We start from the raw sequence: 21,896 nt of genomic DNA, 5'->3' as shown, positions 1-21,896 counted from the left end.
TGTAAGTCATGTAGAAGTAGCCTTGCAAGCAGTCATTCAGGATTCTACTCCCAAGATGTGCCATCAATTATGAAATCATTTTGGCTTTGGCACAAAACGTTCTTTGACTACTTTTTTAAATTTATTAATCGAAAAATTTTGAACGTTTTCTGGGACCATATGTTCCCATTTGAATATCAAGGAGTCACATCGATTTCTCATTGTTTCCATCACCAGACCACCACTTTTGTGAACATGATACCTACTCGGAACAATACAATGTACAGCAAAAGAAAAAATTTGAAAATCGGTTCATAAACGGCGGAGTAATCGTTGAACATACATAAAAATATATCCACAGGCGAACGTCTAGACTCCTCCTGTTCGGAAGTCGGTTCAAAATAATTGTAATAAAATATTATGATATTTTATAATATGTAAGTATTTAATTTAAGAATAAAATATAATATACTATGTGTGTTGTTTACTTTCAACGTTTACTTTCAATGTAAGGACTGATTTACCAGATAGATTTTACCTGAGTAATAAATAAGTAACTTTATAATGTGTTAAGTGTAAATTATTTACCCCTATAAGAACCTCATGTCATAACATATCCGACGATTGAAAAATCATTCCAAAAGAAAATGTGTATCTACTTTTCAATCGTCACCTTTTTTTGCCAATTAAAATTTATGATACCTAATTTGAAATACAAATCTATCAAAGTTGCATATTATTTATTTCTTATAGAAACTCAGGTAAAATAACTCGAACGGACTAAACTATCGATAGCAAAATACTATACTATCGATAGTAAAATATACATCACTAGCACACGCACACATTGACAGATCAAAAATGGTCACGCATTTTCGAGTTGTCAGGTGGTCTTTACGACAGTATATATTATGTCTATGGTTTCTACCATTGCCATACTTTATGATTATTTATCCGAAAGGAGCTGAGGAAGCAAAGCTGAACAAGTTTCATACACGAAACAACGTTCACAGCCTGTTTGTTCCCAGCCGCAGTATACACGACACCCTCAAACTTATTGTTTGCAAATTCTTCGCTTCTTAGTTATTGACACAGAAATAAATCAATATAGAACAGCTAAGCGGGTGGAGTACGCGTGTTTCAATCTTGCACAAGTGAGCAAGATTTGTTGAACGTTATTCAGTCAGCGCGCACGTCTCGACTTGATTACACCGGAGAGGTTGTGCATAAATGCCTCATTGTGCAGTGTCAATTGTCAAAACAGAAGTACGAAAGTGAATCGGTCAAAAGGAGGTATTTCTTTCCACGGGTAAGTTATTTGTTCTAACTAAATGCAAAGCAAAAAATGACACAATCGATTCCTTATCAACGCACGCGCGTCGCCGTTCTATCTTGATTTATTTCTGAGGTTATTAATATGGGTACGTTTGTGTACCCAAAATCCAAATATAAGTGTATGTTTCATATTGTGTTTGTGATATTAGAATAGGGACATGACTATCTTCAGTGCTCGTTGGAAATAGTTTTAAAATATATCATGCTTTTTAAAAGATAATGAACGTGAAAAGATAGCGTAAAATCTTTTATTTTTACCACGTGTTTAATCATTATTCCATACTAATATTATAAATGCAAAAGTGTGTCTGTCTGTCTGTTACCTCTTTACGCCCAAACGGCTGAACCGATTTTGCCGAAATTTGATATAGAGATACTTTAAGTCCCGGGAAAGGACATAATATGATACTGTTCATCCCGAAACAATGAATGGATTCTGCACGATAAACGAATTTTGGCGCAATGGAGTTACGGGCGTCATCTTGTTATTATAAAATAAAATGTTATGATAAAATCTTTTGCCATACCATGTATGAACTCTATTTTAAAAGAACTGTGTTTTTTCTCCGATGATAAAACTGAGATACCCCAACAGTTTTATAAATTAAGATACTTTGTAAACGCGTTTACGCACACACATGCATATAACTACGCTACTTTTAGTTACGCCATTAATCGACTGGCCGTACAAAAGCTTTTGACTCACACAAGAATAAAATCCGACCTCACTTCGTTATTCGTAGAACTTTTTATTTCGTCTGAGTACCGTGTATGTAATTGTTAGTTTTCGTTCTGTTCTGTTGGTCCAACTGAACGTACAGCGGGACAAATACACTTGCTTTTCTATTCAATGCTGCTTCTACGAAAATATTCTCTGAAAACAATTCTATGGACTCGAACAAACTTAATGAAAGCCAGCGAACAGAATTTTTGGAACTTTGTTCTATTTTAGTGCTTTTGTTGGTAGTTCCGGAAGTAAAAAGTATGATTGAAAAAGCTTAAGTAATGTGAAAACTCATAGTAAGAATGACGTACGAACTGACAGTTTTATCCTTATCCTAGATAACATTTTATAGAGCTATATCTTAAGCTTTTTGAACACTTCTCCGTTCTTGTTCCGACATTGATAAATGTATGATTTACGACTTTCAAGATATTTTTATTTTCTACCAGTATTACAATAATTGATGTAACAACGTCATAAATCATTATAAATATATATTAATACGCGAGTGAAAAACTTTGTAACCCTTTTGACGAAAAATGGGGAAACGTAGTAGATTTTGAGACAAAATTTCATTCACCTACGAATGAAATTTTACACAGTTACGAGTATAGTTTATAATTTATATTATGGTGAAGGAGTGCATCGGGCTAATATTATTTTGAAATTATGCTTGTAACATTCATTTTTTTTAACAAATAAAACATTACACACACTACAACACACACACTAGGAAAGATGACAGATTTTTGAGTGACACCCTATACATGCGAACTATACTCTTTTATTTATGGTTGAAGTCTGTTGACAACAAGTTGAAGCTCGTAAAGATTTTAAGTTAAGAATAAACTTTTTTGACATCTTAAAGTAGAAACTCAACAACGCCTCCTTGCCTAACTGGGTAAAAAACAAGACATTATCTATCTCTTATACTATGTATTAATATAAGTAATCCCATAACATTTAATCCAGAGTTAGCTTTTCCATATCCGTGGAAGTGAGCCTTGGTTCGGCAACTAAAAACTAAATTTATACATTTGCACCAACAACCTGAAGCTACTGTACTATAAAATACTAGCTGTCCCGGCAAACGTTTCTTTGCCATATAAAGTACTAGATGTCCCGCGCGGCTTCGCCCGCGTAAATTAGGAATTTCACAGAAACCGTACATTTTCGAATAAAAATAGCTATAAATACTCCTTTCACGTGGTCTACTCTATATAAGTGCCAAATATTGCTCCAGTAGTTCGTGAGATAAACCCTTTCTAATATTTTCCCCGTTTTTACCATATTTTCCTGAGTATTAGTCTTAGCGTGATAATATAATATAGCCTATAGCCTTACTCGATAAATGAGAATCTAACACTGAAATAAGTTTTTAAATCGGACCTGTAGTTCCTGAGATTAGCGCATTCAAGCAAACATACTCTTCAGGTTTATAATATTAAGTATAGATTTTTTTTAATTATCGCTTGACAAACTCGAGCCTCGATCTAAAAGACTATGAAAAGGCTCATAATCATGGGACGATGCATGGTATAATATTATGGTAGTGATGATGATGATGATGAATGTAATTTGCATAGTAGCATATGCTTTCCGTTCTTAAAATAACGCCGAATCAGGAGTTCTCTCAGCACCTTCCGAACCACGGTATACCAGGTATACCTCGGTGCAAAATCTTACTTGTTTGTAGCATATGCTTAGAATACTTCTCACAAAACCGAAGTCACCACATGTTTCCCCATAAAAGTTTTTGCGTGAAAGAGTAACAAACATCCATACATCCACACATCCACACATCCATACATCTATACATCCATACATCCAAACAAACTTTCGCCTTTATAATATTAGTAGGATTTCACTCATATTATTATTTTATTGAAGTGACTAAATAAGTATGTCACCATGGCAACGTCCATCGCTATCCCGTCGCACAAACAATGGTCGCCGTCAGTCTCGAGTTGTAATAATTTACTAATATTTATTCAACAAATGCGCTTATTTATCAATACTAGAGATCGCCCAATGGTCGAAATTCGACCTTAGTTTCAACGACATTAGGACTACTGAGTACAGCTATATTTTGTGAAAAAATATTGACTATCATATTTTTTTCAACTCTTGTCTCTGGGACTCAGCTGATTTCAGACTGGCCGTGTAAGCACTGTCTAATAAAAAAAAAAAACTATAATCCATTTTCAATTTGTCACCTTGTTGTCAACCGTTGTCAACAGACTTCAACCATAAATAAAAGAGTATAATTCGTATATATAGGCTTGTCACTCAAAAATCTGTCATTTTTCCTAGTGTGTGTGTTGTAGTGTGTGTAATGGTTTATTGGTTAAAAAAAATGTATGATAAAAGCATAGACTTAATATACAGTGTGTAACAAAAATAAGTGATAATACTTTAGGGTCTGTACGTGTTCCTTGTAGAGAGTTCACTGTGAAAGCAGCAGCTCGGAAAGACGACATTTTTTTTCACTTTTGTATGGGCAAGGGCCCGAGCGTCACGAGTTTCCCCATACAAAAGTAAAAAAAATTTTGGTCTTTCAGCGCTGCTACTTTTACAGTGAACTCTCTACAAGGAACACGTACACACCCTGAAGTATTATCACTGATTTTTGTTACACCCTGTATAGGTTTATGGATAAAAGCATAATTTCAAAATAATATTAGCTCGATGCACTCCTTCACCATATAAACTATAACTGTGCAAAATTTCATTCACCTACGTTTCCCCATTTTTCGTCAAAAGGGATACAAAGTTTTTGGCTCACGTATTAATGTATTGATAAAAAGTAGCCAGTAGCCGATTCTCAGAGAGACCCACTAAATATGTATATAAAATTTGGTTAAAATCAGTAAAGCCGTTTCGGAGAAGTACGGTAACTAGCATTGTGACACGAGAATTTTATATATTAGATAATATACAAAATTCTCGTGTCACAATGCTAGTTACAACCTATAGCCTACTTCAAAATACACGTGTATCAGTAAATAAAGCAGTAATAATTTCGACTGTGCCTTTGAAGCCTGCCTTTGGGGTATAAGTACGAGCGTCTTGACGAACAAAGCATTTACTTGACAACCTTACGGTTCCTAGTTTTTGTCGAGCTGAAAAAAGTTCAAAAGATATTTTGTTCTGTTTGCGTTATGAACAGTAATTCTAAAATTCTTCAAATCTGCCTTATTGACTAAAGCTATCTATTATAGTTTCTACTAGAGAATTTTCTAGTTTTTTGTAGAGCCCTTAAAAAAATAATATTAGTTTAAAAAATATTTTGCTCTATAATTCCGTCTAGAATAAAGATGAAATCCCCAAGTCTACTTATAAAACTATTTGCTGTATAGTAGAAGAAATTAAGTTCTATGATATAAGATAACTAAAACTTTTGTTACATCTTATGAGTAAAGCATAAAAAATACGTGTGGCACTCGTGGACTGCCGTGGTAAAGCTATTGGATAGCATTTTTTATCAACTTTAATCTATACTAATATTATAAATGCGAAAGTATCTCTGTCTGTCTGTCTGTCTGTCTGTCTGTCTGTCTGTCTGTCTAGCTTTCACGCCAAAACTACTGAACCGATTGCAATGAAATTTTGTACACAGTTATTCTAGAGTCTGAGAAAGGACATAGGCTACATTTTGATGTGGGAAAATATCTTATTTCCATGAAAATATCGATGAAAATTTATTCGCATTGCGCAGGCCAGCGCTCATCCCGGGGGTCCTGGGTTCGAGTCCCGCAGGCGGAACAAGTTTTCAATGTTCCTGGGTCTTGGATGTGTATTAAAATAATATTTCAAAAATCTTAAATATATTTTATGTATACTATAAAAAATCCAGAAATATATCGATGCAATTTAGTTCTAATACGATTCAACAGATGGCGTTTTATTTTATTTTAGTTCTAATACGATTCAACAGATGGCGTTTTATCTTTTACTTAAATATATTTTATGTATCTATACTTCTATACTAATCCATACTAATATTATAAATGCGAAAGTATCTCTGTCTGTCTGTCTGTCTCACTTTCACGCCAAAAACTAATATTATAAATGCGAAAGTATCTCTGTCTGTCTGTCTGTCTGTCTGTCTGTCTGTCTATCTCGCTTTCACGCCAAAACTACTGAACCGATTGCAATGAAATTTTGTACACAGTTATTCTAGAGTCTGAGAAAGGACATAGGCTACATTTAGATGTGGGAAAATATCTTATTTCCATGAAAATATCGATGAAAATGAATTCGCATTGCGCGTGGCCAGCGCTCATCCCGGGGGTCCTGGGTTCGAGTCCCGCAGGCGGAACAAAAAGTTTTCAATGTTCCTGGGTCTTGGATGTGTATTAAAATAATATTTCAAAAATCTTAAATATATTTTATGTATAATATTATAAAAAATCCAGAAATATATCGACGCGATGCAATGAACATTTTAGTTCTAATACGATTCAACAGATGGCGCTTTTTGTACTTCGTTGGAACATAAAACTAATCATACTTATTAGTTATTATGTTTTTGTTTATAGTTTTTAATACGTTAGAATATTATGTTTAATAATATTATCACTTGCTATAATAATAATCAATCTATCTTATCTTATAGAACTCCTACTGCATTTCTAAGGAGTTCGAGTGTGTTGTGTTGGCCTATATTCCATCCAGAAAATATATCAATGCAATCAACATTTTAATTCTAATATATGAAAACAGATGGCGCTTTATTTTTTACTTCATTATTATAACAGAACTAATCATACGGTACCTACTTTATTATATATTATTGTTTTTATTCATAACTAGCTGTTGCCCGCGACTTCGTCCGCGTGGACTTTAGTTTATAGCGCGCGGTGTCAACAAAATTTGTGTCAAATTTAAAAACTTTTTAAAACCCTGGTAAGTGGTACCCCTCTTAGGGCCGCGCTACACCGGAATGGCAGCACTGAAAGTGCTCGCCTCGCCGCTTCCATTCCGGTGTAGCGCGGCCCTTAATTAATCAAAATACCCAAAAACAGCTGTGCAGTGTGCACATAATCTGTACTAATAAAAGTATCTCTGTCTGTCTGTCTGTCTGTCAGTCTCGCTTTCACGCCAAACGCCAAAACTACCGAACCGATTGTAATGAAATTTTGTATACTGATAGTCTAAAGCCTGAGAAAGAACATAGGCTACTTTTTTACTGGAAAAAAGGGTTGTAAGGGTCGTAAATTTGTTCAAAAAATTCATAATAGATGGCGCCGTGCGTCTTCTACATCGCGCTGACGCTTGCTCAAAAGTCTTTCTATAAGAGGTGGTATCATCCTACATTTAAGTCTCGATTTTTTTCGATTGTTATATCTATTCTACGGTATTAAATAACTCAGTACTTTATCTGTGCAGGCAGTGACGTAACCTTAAGACCAAATTTCACCAACGACTGTTAAAGTTAATGCTCGAATTAGTATCACGTTAGCTGTTTCGTTTTTCATATGAATGAAAGAGAAGACAGGATATTTTAACAAGCTGTTAACACTAACAGACGTTGGTGAAATTGGGGCTAAACCTATCAATGATAAATAGTTTATGGGTAAAGTTGTGTAATTGGGGGGCTAAATAAGCTTTAAAATTTGGCATAATATATAAAGTTTAACATACGAAAATGAAGTACTTATTGTTTGCACACTGCACAGCTGTATTGATTTAATGGGTACCAGGGTTTTTTTTATAAAAGCTTTTGACACCAATTTTGTTGACATCGCGCGCTATAAACTGAAGTCCACGCGGACGAAGTCGCGGGCAACAGCTAGTATATTATATTTTTTATTTTTTATCAATTCATAAAATTCGCATACATCTTGTCGAACGCACACAAACAGCGTGCCGAAGTGTGGCAACGCCGCACCGCTGTGCCGGTGGGGCTAGTAAAATATATAAGGTGTAACAAAACAAAGTGATAATACTTAAGGGTGTGTATGTGTTCCTTGACGTAGAGAGTTCACTGTGAAAGTGGCAGCGCTGAAAGATCATATTTTTTTTCACTTTTGTATGAGGTAACTCGCGACACTGGCGGCTTGCCAATACAAAAGTGAAAAAAATATTTGGTCTTTCAGGGCTGCTACTTTCACACTGAACTTTCCACAAGGAACACGTAGTACATACACACCCTTAAGTATTATCACTTAGTTTTGTTACACCCTGTATAATAAAGCTAGTAAAATACTCACTTAGCGCGATGTTCGCCTGCTTATTTCTATCTAGCTGCCCCCGCAATGCTCGTAACCTACGAAGTTTCTGCTCCTGCGCCTCCACTCGTTCCCGCAACCTCCTCAGCCTCTCGCCCTCCACAGCCACCTGTGAGGAGAAGATAATGTTAGAGATGTGTCAAGAGAAAACTTTACAAGTCAGTAAAATAGTGCTGAACACTTAAGTCGACTACTTGAACAAGTACTATGTTAGTACAAGAACTAAGTCAACTTGTGGTGAAGTTGAATCGTAGGCAGATTCGTAATACATAGAATTATTATTCTTTGTATGAAATTATGTGAAACCTGCACATTGAGTTTTATTTCGTCTGCATCGTACGCGCCGCATTTCGTGAACCATGCGGTGCGTTTGACGTGTACGGCGCGTACGCTGCTGACATAATATTTTTGCGATCGGCTTTATTTCTTGTACTATCAGTGAAGTAAGAAGTTGAATCATAGGCAGATGGCAGATCTACGCAATTTGGTCGTTTTATGTCAAACCCAGCCGATGGATCATGACCATAAAGTTAATATACCTAGCGGAATAGAGGAACAAAGGCCCGAGCAAGAGAGACGTCACTATCAGTAACACTGCGTGGTAAAAAGAGACGTGTGATACATGACAGCAGCACTCTTTTTTTGACGTCCAGCCGGCACGTGCCGCACGTTGACAATTTAATCTCATAGAATTGATGTTCAATCATGCTCATGCATACGTACACATATTTTTCACACAGAAGAAAACCAAATTTCGGTTTCGTTTAACAGCTCGAGATTGTTGCTCTATTCCTCTAGGTATATTTACTTTATGATCACGACTAAAATTGAATTGACATAACAAACCACATAACATAGGTCCATCGTCCATCTATGAATCAATTTATTCGTAGTGCTTTGGCATGGACTCGCCTTATTTATAAAATCTTAATTATATTTAGTTTTTTCGTGCTCATCTGATTGACCTTAAAAAATATCCAACGTGGGAATTGTACCGACGATCTCAAAGTTAACTTCAACTAAACTTCTATACCACAAAGGTGTTAAACATTCAAATAATTTAATGTATTTATAATTGATAAAAAATACCAATAGCAAAGAGACTTTTTACCTCTTTAATACGGCATTCATTAAAATAAAAACCCGTCTCATTTCTAACTAGGATTATTATACCGAAGGCTTTAACGATAAGACTTATTGCCCACTAAGAGGTTTATATCTTTGGAACGAGCAATAACTCGAACCTTAAAATTACGAGTATTTAATATTAGAGAAGGCGTTATTTTTTAATAGAATTTTAATGTGGTTAAGAGAGGCAACGTAAGAATTCTAAAGCAAATTTCAGGTTTTTATTTCTGTTATTTTTTTTCAATGAAATTATATAATAATGGAAAAACTCTAAGTATACATTTCCCATCCTTAGGAGATTAATAAAGTTCTTAAGGATGTTATTAATCAATATTATAAGTCTCCGCACATCGAAAATTCGTGTAACGGAAAATATAATTCTACGCAAAAAAGAGAGCTGAAATTTAAACACTTGCTTTTTTTTACTCAAACATTGGACTTAACATTAGACTTTCGACTGTATTGTGTTAGCTCTTCTTCTTAAAAAGTCCATTAATTCTGTTTTTAATTTCCAAAATCCCGGAATTTACTTTTATATTTACATTTTAATACTTCCAAATAATGCAAAGCAGATTTTAAAGAATATGACCATGGGCGTACCGAGGGGTTCAGCTGCCCCCCCCCTGGATCATGTTGACTACTAAGTACATTATCTAGTACTTTTATCTATAAAAATTAAAAATTAAGAAAACGAATTTTTGCCATTTGTTTGCAATATAATATTTTTAGTACTAAAATTATTATTTTTTTATTTTTTATAAATACCTAGCTTATGAAAAATCTGATTTGCCCCCCCCTGGCCCAGAACCTGGGTAATTTGCCCCCCCCCTGGCACCAGAACCTGGGTAATTTGCCCCCCCCCCCCCCCCCCCCCCCCGGCCCAGAACCTGGGTACGCCCATGAATATGACGTTTCAAGCCCACTGCAATATCTTAAAAGTAATTAATACCGTTATTAATAGCTGCGAGCTCTTAGACTATATTTTACGGGAAAGTTTATCTTGCAAGGCGAAAGATAGAAAAGCAATTTATCAAGAAACAGCCAGTTGTTTATTATTAACGTGAAAATGGACCGAAAAACAATAAATATTAAAGGAAAATGTAATTGTTTTGTCTGAGATTTTCAATTTATCGTTAACACTTTTAATTTTGTACCCTTTTCGTTTCGGATCGCTTTGTAATAGCTAATATTGTTTTGGGTATTGACTTGCTAATTAAAATATTGGTACTGAAAAAAATGTGCAAATAATAATGTATCACAAAATAACTTTAAGTCGCGATGTACTGACGTTTGACTGCTTTTATTTACTTACTAGATTCTGGCCGCAACTCCGTTGCGTCAAAATTGGTTTATCGCGGAACCGTACATTTTTCCGAGACGAAAAGTATACTATGTCCTTTCCCGGGACTCAAAGTATATCGATACCAAATTTCAATAAAATCGATTCAGCAGTTTGGGCGTGAAGAGGTAACAGACAGACAGACACACTTTCGCATTTATATTAATTAAAGCTAGTATGTATTTGAAATTATGTGTTATGACTTATATGAGTAAGTATGTGCGTATATGTTGGACAGGTTGGACTCGGATGGTTTAGGGTGAAGATGGTCTTCTGTTTTAGGCTGGGTTGCACCAGAGTCGTGGTTAATGTTATGGTTATAGCTAAGGCTAATTTGACTTTAACCTTAACAGAACCACAGAATTTGACAAAACACGTTGCTGGTCTGACAAGGCTTGAAATAAACGTGGGCGGGGGCGCTGCTGGTAAAGGAGAACTGTCAAAAACGGCGTTTTTGTATGATGACAGCGTTAGTTCTTTTTTTCGCCACGTGCATTTTTTTTCGTCCCCCTAACATTATCAGGTCTATTTATTTTCTGCCACGAACATTTAAAGCCTTGTCGAGCTCTATGGTTATGGTTAAATATGGTGTCCATTTTTGACTTTAACCAAAGATTTGACATTTTGCATTGTAGTTAAAGTTAAAGTTATAGTTAAAATAAGTTGGTGCAACCCGCCCTTATTGTATAACGTGAAAAATATCTATTCTATCGTAGCAAGATCTTAAGCCACATATTATTACAAATACCACCTATCCGTATTTGCGATGCGCATAAAAACTTATCAATTTATATTGACAAATCCCATTCGATAATATCCGAAAAATATTATTCACTGGTTATTTCAAATTGCAGGTGCAGCTGTATGTCAGGTGTAACCTGATGAATGATCAGATTTGCTGGTGCGACCCACTTGGTGCACCTGTTCGATTTTAAAGTTGTATGTAAAATTCAATTTCACCATAGCTCTCTTTCAGTTCATTTTGAAACAAAAATTAATTTAAATTCGATCAAATTTAAGTGACATTGTATAATTATGTCGTGTGTCATATGTCCCTATTGCAAAGGAACTGTTTAACAGCCATACTCAAAGGGATTTAATAATAATTAGACACTTAACATTAATTTAATGAAGATTATGACATTATCTATATATATAAAACGATGACCTCTGTGGCTCAGTGGTGAGCGCGTTGGTAGCTCAAGCCGGGGGTCGCGGGTTCGAATCCCGCCGACGGAACAAAAAGTTTTCAAAGTTCCTGGGTCATGGATGTGTATTAAATATGTGTATCATATAATAAAAATCTTAAATATATATAAATAATAACTCCCACACCGGTTTCGGTGACGGTGACCGGTTTCATTGAAACCAGGCTAGCTACGCAGGAGTAATTTTATAGTGCCCAAGTGTATGCGCAGTACACAAGAGCACTCTCTATTCCTTTACTCTCATATCATATCTCCCAGTGGGACGGAAGACCGACACGACCGGTGAGAGATCAGGCGCAGGACCGACTTTTTACATGCCCATCCGACGCATGGATCATCTTACTTATCAGACAATCAGGTGATCAGTCTGCATTGTCTTAACCAAACTTGGAAATAACATGTTTCCAACGCGGCAATCGAACCCACGACCTCCGAGTCAAGAGCCGCGCTCTATACCACTAGATCACGGAGGCGTTCAAATTAAATATATGTATAAAAGTATTAAATACATTTCCGTTGTCTGGTACCTGTAACACAAGTCCTTCAGGTACTTACCACGGGGCCAGACTGACGTGATGTGAAGCGTCCATAGATATTATATTATTATATTATAAAACTCAAGGGTGACTGACTGACTGATTGACATAGTGATCTATCAACGCACAGCCCAAACTATTGAACGGATCGTGCTGAAGTTTGGTATACAGGTGCCTTACTCCCGAAAGTGATATCAACTTGATACGAGTCTAATTTCGATTTCGTTTTTGATGTCATTGTAACGCGTAGGAATTCCGGAACAAAATTGTATCAAAATCGAGATGTTGACATGGCGTCTTGTCAACGTCGTTATGGCAACGTTGTATTGTTATTTAAAATTATTAGAAGGTTACGAAAAATATGACATATTATGTAATGTTTGTGTTTTTTCGTCATACCATAAAAATACATTTCTTTAGAAACATTAGATGGATGTGCTCATTTTCTACTTTAGTGGGTTTAAAATGGTTATTTTGGTTAAGGAACATCTTGACATTAAACAAATATTTAAATTCTCTTTTGTAGTTACACTAACATTGTCATAAGTACCTATACATATTCTAATATATTTTGTAGACATCAAAAGTTAGTTTTTATTTAGACAATAATGATCCCTCCGACGCACCTTACTTATTTATACGTGGGAGAGCCATGCTTCGCCACGATTGGGCCGGCTCGACCGGAGAAATACCACGTTATCACAGAAAACCGGCGTGAAACAGCGTTTCGCCGAATGAGTGAGAAAGATGGAAAATTACAATGTCATTATGACTAAATAAAAAATAAAAAAACCAAATTGAAAAAGAATTGGCACGTTGTTCCGTTGTTACCTACTGAAGTATAAATTCCTAAATAAAATAGAAATAAAATAAAAGATAATAATTGATGCGCAAAAACTTGTATTTCAGGCGGGTGACGCATTTTCTCCGAGATAAAAACTGATATTGTTTAAAAGTCAGACTCAAAATCTGCATACTTTTATTAAAAATAATTATAAAATAAAGAAATCTATTGATACGTTTCCTGAATGTTGATTTAAATTACAAAATAAGTTGAAGGCTTGGCTTGAATGTGATCTGAAAACTTTTTATTTTTACTAAGTATTGAATAGCTATGCAATATTTTGCTTGGCTCCTTTTACATTTAATGTTTTTGGTGGGATACTTTTATCCAAAATCGATTTGGTATTTTAGGCGAAAAATTATATTGTCCAAACTCGCAATCACTTGTATTATTATAATAATACTAGCTGACCCGGCAAACGTTGTTTTGCCATATAAATTATTTCTAGTATTACTATAAAAAGTAGATAAAAATCTTTTCTCAGGCCTAACGCGCGCACAAACACTGTTACACGAGAATTTTATATAAGTAATATACTTATTATATTGATCGTTTAGTTAAAATCAACTATAAAATCAACCCATTTTATAGTTGATCTTAATTAAACGATTGTAATTGATTATTTAATTGATTGCAAATGAAAAGAAGATCCAAGTGAAAAAACAAATCCAACGTAGAATCGTCAGAACGAAATTAGGTTTTCGCTAAAAAGGCTTAAATTTTGCCTTTGAACAGCTGTGCAAATGAAATCTAAATGTTGAATTCCAAATTTGTCCTGTGCCTTCATAATGAACCTATTTAAGTTACGCTTCGTATTTCTAGAATTTCAAAGATCTTTTATGTATAAAGTTTCGCTAGTCAATGAACCCTCCACGTTCGCCCATGGACTTATACAAGCAGCTACGAACGTGTAGAAGAGAACTATCGACGATGTTTGTCCATGACCGACGAAGATTAAATCCTTACTTATATTGTAATTAATGTGAAAGTGTTTCTTTTCTTAAACCGCTCAACGGATTTGACGAAATTTGGTATGCAGATATTATGTTGAGTTCTGGGAAAGGACATGTTTTTATCCCGCAAATATGTACGGTTCCCTCGTAATAGACGTATTTTGGGTAACAGAGTTGCGGGCATCAACTAGTATATTAAATGTGTATTGTGTACTATCATGGGCGTACCCAGGTCCTGGGCCAGGGGGGGGGGGGGGAAATTACCCAGGTTCTGGTGCCGGGGGGGGGGGCAAATCACCCAGGTTCTGGGCCAGGGGGGGGCAAATCAGATTTTTCATAAGCTAGGTGTTTATAAAGAATAAAAAAAAAATTAATAATTTTTAGTTGTAAAAATATTGTATTGCAAACAAATGGCAAAAATTCGTTCTTAATTTTTATAGATAAAAGTACTAGATAATATACTTAGTAGGAACGTCAACATGATCCTGCCCCCCCTCCCCCCCTCGGTACACCCATATGTACTCTACAGGCTGTACATATTATGTATAGATAGCCAGCTCCAGAATCATATTGGTAATCTTGGTTCAAAATTAAATGCTCTTGTCGTTTGCTATGATGAATAGCCATCATAGCAAACGAGAATTTAAATGTTTGCTGAGGCATAATAGAGAAGTGAAATAAAATTATACTCTGCAATCTACATATGAATAAAATACTTACTACATAAAAATAAAATATCCTCCATTATAAGCAATTGTTTTGTTTCAGTGCTTTTGTTGGAAATCCTCTTATCTGCCCATATTAAAATGCTATCAATAAAGTCATACAATTCAGCTTTTTCGATACCAATAATATAATGTCCTTAGAAGAAACTAAAGGTTGCGCGCGACTCCGTCCGTGTGAAGTTAGTATCCCGCGATAATCGTACATTTTACTACAATGAAAAGTATCCTATGCCCTTCTCGTATGTCCACTCTATATCTATGTCAATTTTTATCAAAATCGGATTAAGTAAGCTAAACTTCTCGTACTTCGATCGTATAATTTATTAAAGCAAGAATTTCATAAGTATCTCAAATCAAGCAATCCATTTAAGAATGTCTACGTAAAATTCCGATAACGAACTAAATATTATCTTTCAATTTATACCTTTATTAAAAATATCTGATCCCGAAACTGGGAGGAAAAGATAATGAAATTGAGACTTTTAGGGCATTCAGGCCAGCTCGACTCTACTGGGACACAATTACTGGAATGCTAGAATAGGGTTGGCGATTGTAGAAAAGTTTACATCAAAGGTGTATATTTTAAGTAAGTATGTGTTTATTTGAAGGAATATTAGCTATTTTAGTTTGTTTCTTAGCCCCATCTATAAGAATTATGTTTCAACAAAACATTTTAAATGTTGTATGAAAAAATTCGGGTTCTTGGCAGCCCTGGCTCAATTCAGCTTGCTTAGCTCCATAGGGAAAAAGATTGATAAGCGCAATTGACGGAGATAATTGCTTGTGTATTAACAAGCGACCGACTTTTTATACATAGCAATGGCGGAAATAAGTACTATTTGTCAGGATTCAGGATTTTGTCGTGTTTTTTTTCTGAATACCAAGTATTTATATTTCAGGTTCAACATTTTGAGTCCCTGCTTTTTGTTTACATTTTTAATCCTACATTCCCTAGGAGACTTGGATCTAATAAAGAATGTGAGAGAAATCAGTTAATTAAGATAGGTATTTACGCTTTTGCGTAAAGATTAAAATCCCCATTTTAGTTTTCAGGTATGTTCTGTTTTCACAAACAAACAGCGAGAATACTATGTACAAAATGTTTGTTTTGGTGTAGCAATTGTGTGCATCGAGCCAATATGGTGTTCTAAAGCCCAACGCAAACAATGGTGTTAGTGGCAGCTTACACTGGCCACTGCGTGAACTAATACAGGATGCCTTAGCCACAGTATAATATACGGTAGATTATCATGCTCGAAGCAAGCGCACGCTCACCTAAGCGGAGCAAATAACTTCAGGGAGCAGGAAAAGCGGCAGGAAAAGAGTATCACGGGCGCGTAAAACTTGTCTGTTGTTGCACGAATTTGTACTCACACATAAATAAAATCAGATAACATTAGGGTGCAGCAAAATGCAGTATTTGTGTACAACGCGCTCGAAGTTCCACACATTCAAATTTAAATATTTTCATAATTTCACGTAACTAGAGCAGATAAGTGCAGCATCCTTAAGGGAGAAGTGACGAGTGTACTGCACGAATTTGACTTGGAAAAAGTTTAACTCATACTGCATAGTTGCATACACTACTGTATACATTTGTATTGTGTCTAGACCAGTGATTATAGTGTCACTCTCTGGTATCCCTTTGACGCCTACGTGAAAATCCCAGAGCAAATACGTCTTGGGTTACGAGCAATAACGAATATGGCGAAATTATGCGCACACTCCCAAACTCTTTGGGGATTAAGTTACAATCCATGGCAATTTCGCCAGCATATTATAGTACTAATTTTGTCGATTAACGAAGCATAATTTCTTGTTCTATGCAGTAAGTAAATTTCTTTGAGCTGGGTCAAAATTAATTTTTCATCTAGCATGTACTTACCTTGTAAACCAAAAGCTTACCATTTCTTGCAATATGAGGTATAAAAAAAGGCGTAACATCATCTAAAGTCTAAACTGATCCACGAGTTTTTTGATCCTATTCGATGTAAACCAACAAACAAAATATAACTAAAGTAAAATTTAGAGTCTGAATAAACTATTCCAGAATAAAATGTCACATTCACTAATACGAGCAACATTGTAGACCGTATGACTGCAGACTGAACGAGATGAACTACAGTCGTCTTTTTACATCTCGTCAACCCGACACGAAGACAAATGTGTGTTTGGCCAAGACAAATGTAAGTATTCAAAAATTGTGTTTCGTATAATTTGAAATATATCCTGCTGTTGAGATTGTTTTTACAATTTTTCTTGTCAGCTCCAATTTCGCCAAGACAAAAGAATCTCAGAAAATTGTTTTTTTTCGGTCATAAATAAAACATTTTAAAATGATTAGGGCGCTAACACATACTCGTATAAGCGATTGCCGAGTGACCAAAGAACGAAAATACAGCTTTTTTTCAAAACTCATCTCCACGTAAATCTAAATAAACGTAAATAATAATCATTACTTTTTTTTCAATGAAGTGTACTATCACAATATTAATAACATATAGATACAGTAGACCTACATGCTTTACTGCCTGATCTAGCGTACCCACATAAATCACATTTAAGCTACGAATAATAAAAACTAAGGAAACGTAACTCCCATACTTCAACCGTTTTGAATTTGGTTCCTTTCGCACACTAAAATATGGCAATAGCTACGAAACACTCACACTATTTACGAAATAAAGCCGTTAACATTAATTGTCACTTCTATATTTACACAAAATTGTGCACCGATTACATGCATAAAGTATGCATGTAATCGGGTCACATTTTGCAGACTCGCGGACAATTTTTTTGACACAGTTACTATTCCTTAGTTATTATTATTCGTAGAATTTAAGCTTTATTTCATTAGCATTAGAGAGCAGAAAAACTGCTATAATAGAAGTAGTTTGATCTCAAAACACCGTCTTTCTACTTTGACGTCACCCAAAGAAACTCGCCCTTTGACATTTGCGGCCCATTCCGAATGCAGCGGGTGAATTACATTATGTTCGGTTTTAGCAAAATGAACTGAGCATGACCTGATTTAAGGTGCAAGGCGTGTCAGACGATGTATATTAGATGCATTAATGTAATTAAATAAAAAGAAAACTCAACAGCGTCCTTACTCGCTCAACATAGACACGTATTTCATTTGTTTTTGCTTGATACATATTTTATATACCTAATTTAAACTTGCTTACATTATTTTACTAAAACTATTCCTTGAATGAGGCTAGGATATTAAATTTTAAATGAATCACCTTAGAAAGTGATCGAAGTATTAACTACGGGCTTTTTATTTAACGGAATTTCGCTTAACAGAGCAGCGACGATACAAGAGAATTTTATATAGAACCTTCAAGACTTTAATGGAAAACCTGGAACACCTCGGAACTTCATTTTTAATAACACTGAAATCTGCAGGTAAATGATAAATAATGTATTTTTCAATAGTGTTTTAGATATTTTTATTCATAGATTTTATTTAAAGTTGGAATTGTTATTATAGACCTTATAAGAAACATTACTGCTATATTAATATCGGTTCAGTAAGGATTACTTAACGAAGAATAGATCGGAGTGCTTAGTAGTTGGGGAGGGGAAGAGGGGATTTCGGGAGCAGCTCGCGCGTGTCAGATTAAGCTTGTGTTGGCTTCCAACATGACGTGTCTAGTTATCAGGGTATAGAAATCAGATTTCTCACGTGGTGGGTTAATTTTTTTTTAAATATTGAAATGTCATCGGATATGTCAGATTACGATAGGGGATGTTTAGTATACCCTGAAGAAGCTTCCATATAAAACACTGACGATTCAAATATTTTATTTTAAAATATAAAAAAAATAAAGCTTCATAATATATTCCTAACTAAGCTTCGCAGATATTTTATTTTGCACTAAACTAAGTGATTTAGTCCTTGTTGTCTAAAATATAATATTTATAACTGACATAAATAAGCAATGTTCTAAATATATTATTTTCTTTTTCAAAACTTTAAAATGGCTTTAGTTTCTGAACCCACCACATAAATAAAAAACGCTCTTTTTATTTTTTTATCAGCTTTACCTAATGTAAAAAACCTACTAGGTCTCCATGACGCTCGAGTGACTACAAAAATAGTACCCTCCCCTCCTCTACTATAGTTAAAATACCTTAACTAGTTATCTTCGATAACGAAGTAAAATTGTATGGGCATTGACATAGCACATCGTCTCGCTAAGCTGGTGCTCGCTTTGCTATTGATACTAGCGAATGAGTTTTGACTAAGGAGTCAGATCACGTTAAACATAGAAAGCGAAAAATTTTATTTCACATTTACAAGCATACCTACGTGCTAAAAAAGTTTCTGTGTACGTTCTAATAATTGTTTTATTGAAGCAAAAAAAAAAAGATGAACAAACAGCAAAACAAAGTTATGGGACTTCCCTTTAAATATTCGCTACATAAATGCAGTCAACACGACAAAACTTTTCAAACCGACATAGTTTTTGTCGCATTTGCGAAAACACATTTGTTTCCGTGTAACTGAAATTGTTCATGTTGGAATAGTTTGAGATTTGTGTTTTATGCTAGCTTTATGGTAAAAGAAAATGCTATCTTTTTCGTGGAAATTCCTTTGTGTAAATAATTTAAAAATATAAAGTGATATTTAAAATTAAAATAAAATTTTAATTTCAAAACAAGAGATGATTTTATAAACATTTTAGTAGCAATAAAATGAAACTGCTTTTGTTTTCTAATACACACACAGAAAGCTTGTATAAATGTTACAAAACAAATATCATTCATTTACAGTAGTGTAACTTAGCAGTTGTTGAAGTTGTTAATGTTTTAAGCTCACACGACGTTACTACGTCATCTCTAAAGTTTAATATTTAAAATAATGCTTGTAAAAGATGGTCTACTGTATTTAATTTAATGTATCACAATATCATCGTCCGAATAAAATTTTTATTCCTGCAGCGTATCTCTATCTTTTTTAAACAAACACTCAAAAGCTCAGATATAATAAGGATGACCGTCACAAGATATATTTCGGCACCTATTTGATGTGAGGGATCAAAGGAGTCACGCGCCCGCTATCCTCTGTGGATTCTGCGATTGGGGACGAATCAGGAAATAAATAAAATCATAAAGAAACTTCCAACTTTATATGGAGTGAGCCTTTTTGGGAAACTAGCCACAATAAACACTGTCGTATGCTTCATATTTATTTCACTGTTGGAAACATAATAAAAATAGTTATTCCAAATTCTGATGAGTAGTTTAATTATTTTATTACGTTTAATTTTCACCTTATTAATAAGTAATAATTAGCAACAGTTTCATTTCGTACCGACGCAGTACACCAATTTTTCTTAGATATTATGTTACAAAATATCCAAATATGTTATAATGTAAAGATAACATTTTCACTATAAAAATATGGATATGTTGCATTCACTATATCCATATTACTATAGCATCGGGTCAATGCTGATGCTGCCTTTCTGCTGTTTGAGCCAGCGTCAGCTCCACCTCTTCCCCCATCTATGGACCAAGTGACACGAGGACTGACCTGATGCTGCCTCGCCTCCTGCTGCTAGAGGTCCATAGCCCAACCCATCCCCCATCTATGGATAAAATGACACGAGGACTGACCTGATGCTGCCTCGCCTCCTGCTGCTTGAGGTACCGCAGCCGCTGCTCCTTCGCACATAACAGCTGGTGCTGCGTGTCGATCTGCTGCTGCTGCCGAAGCGCCATCGCGCGCAACTCGCCCAGCGTCAGCTCCACCCCTTCCCCCAGCTGTGGACAAAGAAAACTCAGGTTAAAGTGTGGACAAAAATACATTTAAGTTGAGACCGCACTTATGGGGTGTAACATTTTTAAAAGGCAAATGGCCCACCACATATTTCCACCACTGAAACTCCTGTGTCGCCAGGAGCAACAGTGGTAACTAACCACGCAAAACCCTTTGATATGATCTCAGGTGGAGTAACAACTAACTACACTGCAGCAACGCGACGCGACACGACGACCGAATTTTATTTTTATGAGATCGTATAACTTAAGCTGCACTGAGCGGCAGCAGAGCGGTGGCAGAACCAAGTTAGCACAGAATTGTTTATTATTTCGAAAGTAAGTTTCAAATTCAATATCTTCCTTCTATTTGGTAGAGGCATTATAAGTAGAGTAAGCCTTCATAAAATATTAAAGTATAATCACATCCAGGTTTCACAAAGCACAATATTGTTGGGAACACTAACATTAGTTGCTGAAAGTCTCTTTTGGACGTGGAATGGTTTCCAGAGATAGTGACTAGAGGGCTTACCATTGTGACCACTGATCGCATGTCCACAATGCGAAAAGCTTTGTACACAATATAAACTGTATGCAGTAGAGCATCCTTCATACTATAACGCATCAAGTATTAGCAATCACGCACACATTTATTATGCGTGATTGCAAATAACGTCTTGTAATAGCAAAATAATCGCATAATAAACTAATACTTGGTTCTACTATTATAATAATTATTATGCAACGTTCTGCGTTTCTTGTTTGCTCCATTCCATTTTTTCTCAAACCAACATCACATTTCATGATAATACCACCATACCATATACGTGGGAGAGCCATGCTTCGGCACGAATGGGTCGGCTCGACCGGAGAAATATCACGTTCTCACAGAAAACCGGCGTGAAACAGCGCTTGCGCTGTGTTTCGCCGAGTGAGTGAGTTTACCGGAGGCCCAATCCCCTACCCTATTCCCTTCCCTACCCTCCCCTATTCCCTTTCCTTTCCTACCCTCCCCTATTACCCTATCCCCTCTTAAAAGGCTGGCAACGCACCTGCAGCTCTTCTGATGCTGCGAGTGTCCGTGGGAGACGGAAGTTGCTTTCCATCAGGTGACCCGTTTGCT

The 21,896-nt window shown here is 35.5% G+C and overlaps 1 protein-coding gene across 6 annotated transcripts in view; it reads right to left on the bottom strand.

Moving 5' to 3' along the window:
- Nucleotides 1-21,896, bottom strand: part of LOC121734917 (apoptosis-stimulating of p53 protein 2-like) — a 353,717-nt gene that overhangs the window by 62,036 nt on the left and 269,785 nt on the right. For all 6 annotated transcript variants that reach the window (XM_042125559.1, XM_042125560.1, XM_042125557.1 and 3 more), the window contains 2 exons: nucleotides 20,633-20,779; nucleotides 8,254-8,380 (listed from right to left, as the gene is read on the bottom strand). In XM_042125559.1, coding sequence (XP_041981493.1) covers nucleotides 8,254-8,380; nucleotides 20,633-20,779 — 274 coding nt within the window. The remainder of the gene's footprint in view (nucleotides 1-8,253; nucleotides 8,381-20,632; nucleotides 20,780-21,896) is intronic.

This window comes from Aricia agestis, chromosome 16 (assembly GCF_905147365.1).
Source record: "Aricia agestis chromosome 16, ilAriAges1.1, whole genome shotgun sequence".
Taxonomy (NCBI): domain Eukaryota; kingdom Metazoa; phylum Arthropoda; class Insecta; order Lepidoptera; family Lycaenidae; genus Aricia; species Aricia agestis.
Note: the sequence above shows the minus strand (reverse complement) of the source record. Positions and strands in the feature narration are given on the sequence as shown.